General features: G+C 39.0%; 1 protein-coding gene across 3 annotated transcripts in view; it reads right to left on the bottom strand.

Annotated features, from left to right (window-relative positions):
* Positions 1-5,186: 5,186 nt before the first annotated feature.
* The window catches only part of CROT (carnitine O-octanoyltransferase), a 15,657-nt gene continuing 10,672 nt past the window's right edge, over positions 5,187-10,171 (bottom strand). The window contains exons 13-16 of one of the 3 annotated variants that reach the window (XM_008629888.2): positions 8,305-8,383; positions 7,492-7,585; positions 7,185-7,304; positions 5,187-6,125 (exon numbers count right to left, since the gene is read on the bottom strand). In XM_008629888.2, coding sequence (XP_008628110.1) covers positions 6,005-6,125; positions 7,185-7,304; positions 7,492-7,585; positions 8,305-8,383 — 414 coding nt within the window. In that variant the 3' untranslated portion in view covers positions 5,187-6,004. Of the gene's footprint in view, positions 6,126-7,184; positions 7,305-7,491; positions 7,586-8,304; positions 8,384-10,171 lie in introns of those variants that run through there. The other 2 variants (XR_001860287.1, XR_001860286.1) reach the window with 2 other exon arrangements.

Raw genomic sequence — 10,171 nt, 5'->3', positions numbered from 1 at the left:
GGGCAGGGCTGCTCCACATCCCTTCATCCCCCAGTCTGGATGGATACTGGGCCTTATCCCAGCCCAGGTGCAGCACCTTGCACTTGGTCTTGTTGAACCTCGTGAGATTCCCAAGGGCCACTTCTTGAGCTTCTCCAGGTCCCTCTGGAGGGCATCCTGTCCCTCAGGTGTGTCAACTGCACCACTCAGCTTGGTGTCATCTGCAGACTTGCTGAGCGTGCACTCGATCTCATTGTCTGTGTCATTAATGAAGATATTAAATCACACTGGTCCAAATACAGACCCCCGAGGGACACCACTGGTCTCTCGATTTCCATCAGGTCTGAGCCCTTGATCACTGCCCTCTTGGATGCGTCCACTCAACCAATTTCTTATCCATTTAATGGTCCTCTCATCAAATCCATGTCTTTCCAAATTACAGAGAAGAATGTTCGGGGGGGGGGGGCATGTCAAAGGCTTTACAGAAGTCTAAATAAATGACATCTGTAGCCCTTCCCTTGTCCACTGATGTGGTCCCCCCATCCTAGAAAGCCACTGGATTGGATATTAGGAAAGATTTCTTTACTGAGAGGGCTGTTGAGCATTGGAATAGGCTTCTAAGGGTAGTGGTTGAGTCACCAAACCTGAAAGTGTTCAAAAAACCATGTAGATATGTGAGACTAAGACGTGGTTTAGTGGTGAAAATGGCAGTGCTGATTACGTGGTTGAACTCAACGATCCTAGAAGTCTTTTCCAACCTTAATTATTCTGTGATTCTATGGTACTTAGTCTGTTGTGTTTCTTTTTTGTAGATTGTCTAAGCATGTATTCTACTTCTTATATAGAAGTAGTGATGTGGAAAGAAGGATTTACTAACTTCATGGGTAGAGTTAAGTTTTTGGAGGTTAGCTCCCATACTTAGAGCTTCTAGGCTTTCCCTTCTTCTTACTGAGTTGGAGATTGAGCCATGTTCGCTTCCAAGCTGTTTTCTACATTTACAATAAGGGCTGATGATTCACAAGCGTAGATGTGTTCCATTACACATTGAAGTAAGAAGTTAGAAAAGTTTATTTTTAAAAGAATAAATGTGTTAAAAAAAAGAAATGTGTTCTTCTTTACATGATAAGGTAACAAAGAAAAAAAATTCATTACACTGCCTCTAATTATTCACAAAGTTTTGCCGAATTAGTAAACTTGTTGAGTGCATTCTAATGCACTGAAATATTTCAAAGTTTTTCATAGCCATGGTGCTTACAGGTGATTATCATCTCATGCCAACTTCCTTGGAGAGTATTTGTCAGAAGAGTTACATGACTGTTAAGCGATGACCTGAATATCTGGTTTTGGCAGACTATATTCATCGAAACAGTTTTTTGCAGATCACCAGTTTCTGGCAGTATTTAAACCATACGTCCTTCCATAGCAATTCAGCAAAATGTTTTACTCTCAGTATATCAAGCAAACTTGAAGGAAAATAAGTTTCAAGCATCTACTTTTAACTCTAGGTAGAAATCTACTTTTTTTAAAAGCGAGGTTCTTCCTGGAATACTGCCTGTGGAGAAATGCCATCTTCACACACCAGAAGTAAAAAAAACCTATGCTCATTGAAATTGACAGAAATGACATAGTTAAAAGAGAGCAAATGAATTTCATGCCTTCTTTATGAGCAGCAGAATTTGTCATACACTTACCTAATGAATCGAGTAGCTCCTGGTACAATCCATGAGCAACAACTCAGAGTGGTACAGATACTATGAGGAGCTTCTGTGAAGGCAGTGGGATTCCACAGAGTACAAATCTGACATGGGTAACAGAAAGTGAGAAAGAATTGAGCTTCAGTCCCGCATACTGGCTGGTTTTCTAGACATATCTAGTGATATAGTCACATATCTAGTGGATAATTCTAAATTTTCTTCTCCCACAAAATGAGTACTTTGAAACTAAATTATGAGCTGTAGTGAATTTAGTGCTTAATGAATATACTTTACAACACTGATTACCAAGATGCTTTACATATTGAGTTTTGATTTTCTAGATTCCTGACCAAGGCGAAACCAACTGTTGCTTATATAAGACTTGCTGTTGATATTAATTAGCTAGAAGTAGATTCTCTTAATGTTTGGGAACATTAAGAAAATTAATGCATGAGCTTCCTCTAGTTTTCAATCACAGTTAGGTACCTAGCTTAGTTAATAATTTTTGAGAACTTCTACTGTTTTTCTTCTGTGCAAAACAGGAAGATTTTCAAAGGTATAAAATGAATAGGGATTAGATACCACACTGCTGTATAAGCCAGGAAAATGTCTCTACATTTTTAGGAATGGCCAGTGGCTCTCCTTTAGGAGTTTTAGATGGCATTGGGTGTGGAATTTCTCCTTTAGGAGTTTGGAAAAATTTTGATTTTCAAAACATGCTGAGAATATAGCCCATGAAAGGTAATTTCTTTATAGGCAAGCTCCAAATCACTGGTTGCTTTTGAGTGCGGACATATGTTTACCCTGCAGTTCCAAAGGCCTTTGCAGGTGATGTGGGCTTGTTCAGTGTTTCGTGACTGGGCTCCCACAGCCGAGACAACTCCATAGCATTTTCCTCGTGGCAGCTTACACAAGACCAATGGAAAATAAACTCTCATCGCGAAAATGTGTGCTGTCTCCACTTCACTGCTATAATTCAGTCTAATTGGATATATTTAATAGCAGCATATCCACAAATGTTGTGACTATGCTCTGAACAGGATGTAGAAACACTTCTACTGCAGTCCTCCATCGGATTATGTCTAGAAATACCCATATAATTTTTTTTTCTGGTGTTGAATATCTGCTTCCACACACAGACTGCTTCAGCAGCCAAGGAAAATGTTTGCATTGTTGTTACCTTGAATCAGGAAAAAAACCTGAGCTTTTATCTGCACAAAGTTTGCAAGTGCCATACAAGTTACAGAACGCTTCTTAAAAATATATATATTGAAATATTCTTTTTTAAAATGAACATAAACACCAAGAAACTGAGGTCCTGAGTGGGTGTTAAGTGTTTAGACCAAGTACATGCTTTCTTAGAGGTTAAAAACTGAAATACAAAATTATCCAGCATGTTATTTGATTGTATGGACGCTTTGGGGGATTAAGTTGTAATTATTCAATGAATGGGACTTGGAGCAGTTTTCCATGTTGCTCAAAGTGAGTCAGAAAGTGCATGACTTGTCAAATAAGACAGGCCAATTTGTTTGGGACAGTTCCTAAAACTAACCAACTAAGATCTGCTTGAAGCAGTAAAAAAAGGCCAGGCTGGGACCCTGGAAAAGTCTGCTTGACCTGACTTCTGGGGCAAGTGAAAATACAGTGAGCACTGTCTGTCTCCTGTCCCCCATCCCAGATGTACAAACAGGAATCTGAACTAGTCATCAGGATAAAGTTTTTCACCTCCAAGGCCATAGAAGCATCACCTCTGTCATTGCTCTATCACAGGTAACAGACTAGAAGCACCACAGGTGGGAACAGCAGCTGGATTCGTTTTTAATTCACCTTTTGGTTTTTCCATTGTGGAGACTGTCAGGAAGCGTCAGTTCAAGACAGAAAAGGTCACACATGCACCATGATAGCTCACCACCTCTCCACCATCCAAAATGCAGACAAGATTGCTGTGGTTCAGAGTGCAAGGTTGTAGAGAGAAAGAATCAGCAGCAGTTCTGGACTGAAAAAGGCATCTACTATTCTCTGGTCAGTGTTCAAAGTGGGACATGAAATGCACGAGAGTGAGCACTACCAGCTGCTGAAGCGCAGCTATATGGCAGATTCAGTCTTTTAGATGAGACTATTAAGGATGTTTCACTACACGTGGTTTTGGTACAATTCCATAAATAGTTTCCTTAAAACCCGTAACTAGTAAATAACTGAAGTACATTTGCTTTAAGTGCCCAACCCTCTTCCACCAGCACAAAATTCATAGTTACTCAAATTAAAGAGTACACAGCAGTCCTGAAAAAACCTCACTGGCTTGCCAAATTGAAAGCAAAGGACTGGGTGGAGAGCTCCAGGCACGGAGAGCAGCTCTGCAGCACAGAGCACCTGTGCCCATGAAGAAGGGTACAAAAACAGGGAGAGGCTTTGAGGGCAGAGGCACTGGAGATGAAATGCTTTACACAACAAGGAAATTAATACCACATTCATGAATTCATGCATCCACAGCACATAACAAGTAGCTCTAACAACTCACACAATTTAAATTTGTTCTCCCTGGATACACTTCTGGCTTCAGTTTCTCTAGGCAAGACTCAAAACTGTCTCAGCTGAACAGGAAATTCTGCTTATGCTGCTGATTGAATGCCATTTTCTCAATGATTCACTTTCTGAAAATGTTGCCCTTTTTCTTTATTTCTGTCAGGGTTTCCATGTTCCCAGAAATCCTCAGAAAGGCAGGAGTAGGTGTATGGAAAATAAATGCAAATAAATGCAAAATTACACCCTTCTTCAGACTTCAGGCTTTTTTGAATGAATGTTCAAAGCAAACTGCCCTTATCACAATTGAGGGAGGTGAAAGGTTGTAACTATCAGAGAGAACTTATTAAAATAAAGAATAAAAATCATCAGGCATAGCTTGATCCAAAATCCTAATCTATCTCACAGAAATCACAGCATCATAAAGACACAGGCTTCACTGCCCATGAGATTTCAGAAAGTCATTTACCTCTGAGAAAGAGGGTGGGTTATCATAAGCACTGCAGAACAGGGATGGATTCTTTCTCTGTATATACAGAGTTTTGGAAGATCTCAAACTATGAAACATTGGATGCCTGTCATATGTAACTGAGACAAGACATACAGATAGCTCAGTAAAGGCAAGGAAACAAAAGGCTGAAATGAGGAGACCATTTTTTGAGGCAACAAGACACAGTGTAACATACCCCAGACTGTAGAGAAGTGTCAGGTATTAAGGGAGGAAATAAAAAGGGGAAGTATTCTTGCTACTGTGGACAAAAAATATGCAACAGAGCTTCCAGAGGGCAAAGAGACTGGTTCCATGTTAGCTGAAAATTGAGTTGTTTCTGTAAAATAAATAATAGTATTTGATCTCTCTGAAACTCTAAAAGCTAGAGAAGAAACGAGTACTTCAAAATCTCTGTTTCAAATTCACCTGTCTCCAAGATCATCTCTCTCACAATGCTCCTACACAATGTTACACAGTCCAGCCATAAATCAATAAATACAAAGTTGATTTTTAGAAAATTTTATTTCTGTAATAGGAAAATACAAAGCTGCTCAGAGGAATCAAGTATTAAAATCCTGAGAACCATATCAAACTGTATTTAGTGCTTACTTTTATTGTGCATTATTAGCGTAAAGCAGCAGGTATTCACAGTTCACTAGAGAATGAAAACTGAGAAATTTGAAACTCATGCTGCTTTCTGTCTTTATTATTGAGTAATTCTTTTTCAAAATACTTCAAACTGTAGTGCTCTCATACTACAAATGTAGTGGGAACATCCCCGTTCATGGATGCAGCATTTATTTGGTATAATCCTGATAGTAAAAAATGAAAGATAACTTATAAAGTACCACATAACCTGATGGAGGCAGCCCTTCTGTTTCATAAACCACTATGAATAGGAAGCATAATCACATAAGAGGATAGTGTGGTTACTTTTAAGTACACAGTTAAGTGCTCCACTGCCATAAACACTATCAGTAGACTACAAACTATTCTACACATGACTACTAAGGTCATAAATACAAGTCACCCATCAATTCTCCACTCCAACACCCCATCCCTAAGTATGTTTGCATTGTTGTGGCATATTTTAATATTGCATAGTTCTACACAGGTAAGGTACTACTGCTTGCATTGCTGTTGCAAATGGCTACATTATTCTTAAATGGGTACTGTTACCACAGTAAATCTCATAAAAATAGGTACATGTCACATAGATCATTAAATGTCTTGAATGTAAGAGTACTCTTGAGTAGCATTTCATTTTTAAGTACTACATGTAACTTGTGAGCTTGCAAAGCCTCTTACATCATTATTGAGCTTACAGCTGAGCTGTAACTGTTAACTGCAGCATGGCATGAAAACACTGGAACAGAGTTCTGCACAGCACTTCTGCATCAGTCTCTGGACAGGATTTCCAAGAAGAACAGGTAGTAACAATCCTATCAATATAGAAAACAGTGAAATCACCACTCTTAATTGTGAAGGTCTAGGATAAAGTCATACAAATTTTCCTGAGATGTGGAATTACTGACATAAATTCTTAAGTAGACTGTCACATAAACACAGTCTCAACATTAAAGAAGGACTCTGATCCCTAGTACCTTCAGTAAGCAATAATGTTGACAGATCTTGAAATCAGACACTTTGATTTAAATACCCATTACTACATACACGGTGACCAACTTTTCTGCTTACATCTGAAAATGCAGTGAATTATATTTCTTCTTTTTCTACAACTAGTTTAAGGTTTTAGGTACTTCTTTCTATTTATCTAATAAAAGGTATATCTTGATTTAGTTCTATTTATTTTAAGACAGCCATAGATCAAAGTATTAATGGCTTGTATTCTCAAACTGATTTGAATGGGCACACAAACCCATGCTTAGCTTTAGGAAGACATAATTTGAATTACACCTAAAACAGCAATTTATCTCTACACATTCTAACCAAAGTAGTTTTAGATTTCACTAAAAAGCAGTAATTTTTGTCCATAAGAAGTAAGCCAAAGTTCGATCTTTTCAAATCATATGATTTTTGGAGAAGTGAACCCAAATGTTTTAGCCTCTCCTTGTCAAAAAGGTCTGGTTTGAGTCGAGATGTGTGTCACTGCCAAGAACGATGGGCAGTGTGCTCACCTGTCCTCTCATCTGCTCTAGCTCAGCCAAAAAACCCCTTTATATGTTCCAAATAATCTCTGAAATGACAGCCTATTTTAAAGTTAACTCCTTTTGCTGCTCCCTTCTTTCACCTTCCCTACTCTTTATTTCTGCTTCTTGTCAGTATCTTGGTGCTCACCTGCCCTCCACCACTCATCCTGCCTCCCACACATGCTTTCCCAGAATGCCAATGCCTCTATTCTCATGTACCTCACTTCTCAACCTCTTCTGACACATTCAGCCATATTTCTTTGGTATTTTCCTTTCTTCATTCTAGCTGTTGGCCGCCTTTCCCTCTGTGACAAATGCAGAACCATATCCAAATTGAAATTATATCCTTACCTGTCATCTCTAATTGAATAAAAAAAGCCATAGCCATGTTGTACCATAGGGAGTGCAGATCCACTAAACCTAGTGTAGCCAGTCAGACTAGTTGAAAGGACAAAATTCCCACCTCCTCCACTGCAAAACAACACAAAACAAAAGCAGCACTTTTAAAGACAATTTAAGACAAAGTGCGTTTTACAAAACAGTTATTTTGTTGTAGAGATCAAGAAATCAGCACGCACAAGGCCAATGTAAAAAAGGCCTTGGTATACAATCAAGGGTTGAGGGACACAACTCCCCACAGGACAAGAATATGAATTACCTGGCTGTGAAGGCCTTATCCCCATAGAGTTCTGGCACTGGCAGTCCTTGCTCCTGTGCTATGAGCAGGAGACCCAGAAGATGACGATCAAAGCCTATCAAATAAATGCAAATACTGAATCATTAACAGCAGCTGCTCTTCTGCTTCTTCTGGTCTGGATAGCTGGGAGCTCAAATAGCAGCTGAAGGACAGGTGAACAACAGCATCATATTGTAGCATCCAAAAACATTCCCACTATTTGATCTAAGAGGTCTTCAACACTTTCAACTTGCAGCACTGAGCTCAAAAGCAAATGATTTAAGTAACAGAGACCCAGCACAGCTCCTGCAGAGAACAAAACCCAAGAAAACTCCCATTTCAGTCAAGGAGGAAGAGTTCCTCACAGTGAAAGTGGCCCATGGGCAATTATGTCAACACAGCGAAAAGGCTTTCAGGGCCACGACTGCCCTGAATTGTGATAGCACACCAAGTAGTCTGGAGAGAGTATCAAGTTCATCAGGTTCATTTCCCAGCTACTCTTTCTTAGGCATAGAATAGTTTACAGCACTAACACAGGTGGGTTAGAATCTCACCCAATCTCTCCTCTGCCCTAAAAGACTACTTTCACTTATCAGCCAAGCACATATTTGACCAGAAGGTATTCCAAAGTAATGTTTAGCTGGGAAAAAAACTGAATTAATATTCCAAGCGAACATAGTTCACTTAGTTTTTATTCAGTCTGAAAATAAGGAGACAGAGAAAATATACTAGCATACAATGATACTCCCTTTTCACCCACAAGGAAAAAAAACGAAAATTTTTATCCCAGAGTACCTTTTCCATTCTCACATTCTTTCCTCATTTTATTGTGCTTTGCAAATGCCTTATGCATCAGTTGTAGCTGTTGGTAAGTCTGTAAAGTAGGGGGGGAGACAGGATTTAAAAAGAAAAGAAAGAAAAAGAAAAACCAATCCAAATGAGTAACACATCATCAATCACAGATCAGCAGGTTTTTCCCTTTCATAGTTTCTAACAATTTTAGATAGAAGAAAATGGAGGAACTTGAAAGGTACATTAGAACCTCTCTCAAACCCTTTCTCCAAAGTCCAGATTCCCTTTTCAGGAGAATGTGCTTGTTTGTTTCCTGTATTTCTGTTCTCTTACTCAGACTGCTTTCGAACTGAACAATATTCTAAACCTCATCCTCTTTCCCAAATAACCTGGAACAATGGAAAGGAACCTGTGTGAACCAGAGTGATCAAACCCAAAAACCTTCTACAATACAATTTATTTAGAAGGTCACTAGCTCCTACTAGATGCATTCCCAAATTTTCACTGCTGATTGCAGTGATCTGCCCAACATCGTGTTTTTTCAAGTTTATATTAAAACTTATGTAAGTCAGAGAGAATAAAATAACATGGTTTTTGTAAAAGAGGTCTTGAGAAACAGTCCTAGATGCTCAAGATCATGACTTCCAAGATCTTAGATCTTGATAGCTCTTTGACTACTTAAAAAGCGCTTTTTATCCTTTTATTCACCACACATGAGACTGCAGCAGAGAATGCGAAACAAGGACAGCAGCCACTCAATTTGGATAAAAATCAAGCTACCAAGCTGACAAGGGGCAAAAGAAAATTTAAGATAAAACGATTTTTTCCAAAGCATCTTGACTTTAAGGTACTAAAAATTACATAAAGGCAGACTTTTAAGCATGTTAATTTCAATACTATAGAACAGATTTTTAAAGCTCCAGGTGATGGTACCAAAAAAAACCCCAAAACAACAATAGGGAGATATTTGGAGATGCTATTTAACATTACAAAGAGAAAAAGGCTACAGTTAGTGTTGGAAGTTACACACTAGTAGTAGTAGCAGTAGTAACCACAGAAGCCCGATAATTGGTTAGAAGGTAACTGAGGAGCAGGGAGGTAATAGGAATCCATATTTGGAATAGGAAAGCAGGTTTGGAAGACAGCCAGAAAACGGAGTTTTAAAACTGCACTACATGCCAAAAGAAGCCAGTGAAGACCAGGAAAATGTACTCTTCAAGGCTAGAATAATCAATCACACATGCTTTCTGACAGCCGTTTTCCTCTGTGTTTTTCAGATGCATTTATAATATTGATTTTTCTGAAGCTATGTTGCCCTTTGTCTCAAAAACCCTCTCCTTGCTTAATTGCTCAGGCTCTGAGAAATGTGCAGTGAGGACAACAGAAAGAGCTTTTGTAGAGCTCTTGCTTGGCAAGCAGGCATGACCTGCTTTGCCAGCCAAGCACCAGAGGGTAGTTGCTGGGAAAAGAAAAGGTCTCTGGTTCAGCTACTCAAACTCTGGAATACATCCCTGTTACCACTAGCACACAAACAGATTTCAATCTTGCTCTCAGATGCAACTCTTACATAAATATTTCCTGATTTCACTTGAAAATTAAAACAACAGAACAGCAGCAGAATACTTTGGTCCCAACCCAGTAACTTTTTGAGGTGTGAAATAAATCAGGGTGAATATAATTCAAAGAAAATTACACTCTTGAACCCAAAAGGTAAATAGCACAGAAAATCAAGCAAGCCCACACATGTGCATATATCAGTCACTATGACCAGAACCAGAACTCAAGCAACCCAACATCTGAAATTTGTCTCACTGGAAAGGCACCAACTCCCATCAGTGAGACAACAGAGAAACGAATTTGAAGCGGTTCA

Source organism: Corvus brachyrhynchos, unplaced genomic scaffold, assembly GCF_000691975.1.
Source record: "Corvus brachyrhynchos isolate BGI_N302 unplaced genomic scaffold, ASM69197v1 scaffold142, whole genome shotgun sequence".
NCBI lineage: Eukaryota > Metazoa > Chordata > Aves > Passeriformes > Corvidae > Corvus > Corvus brachyrhynchos.
This window is presented reverse-complemented; position numbering and strand designations above follow the sequence as displayed.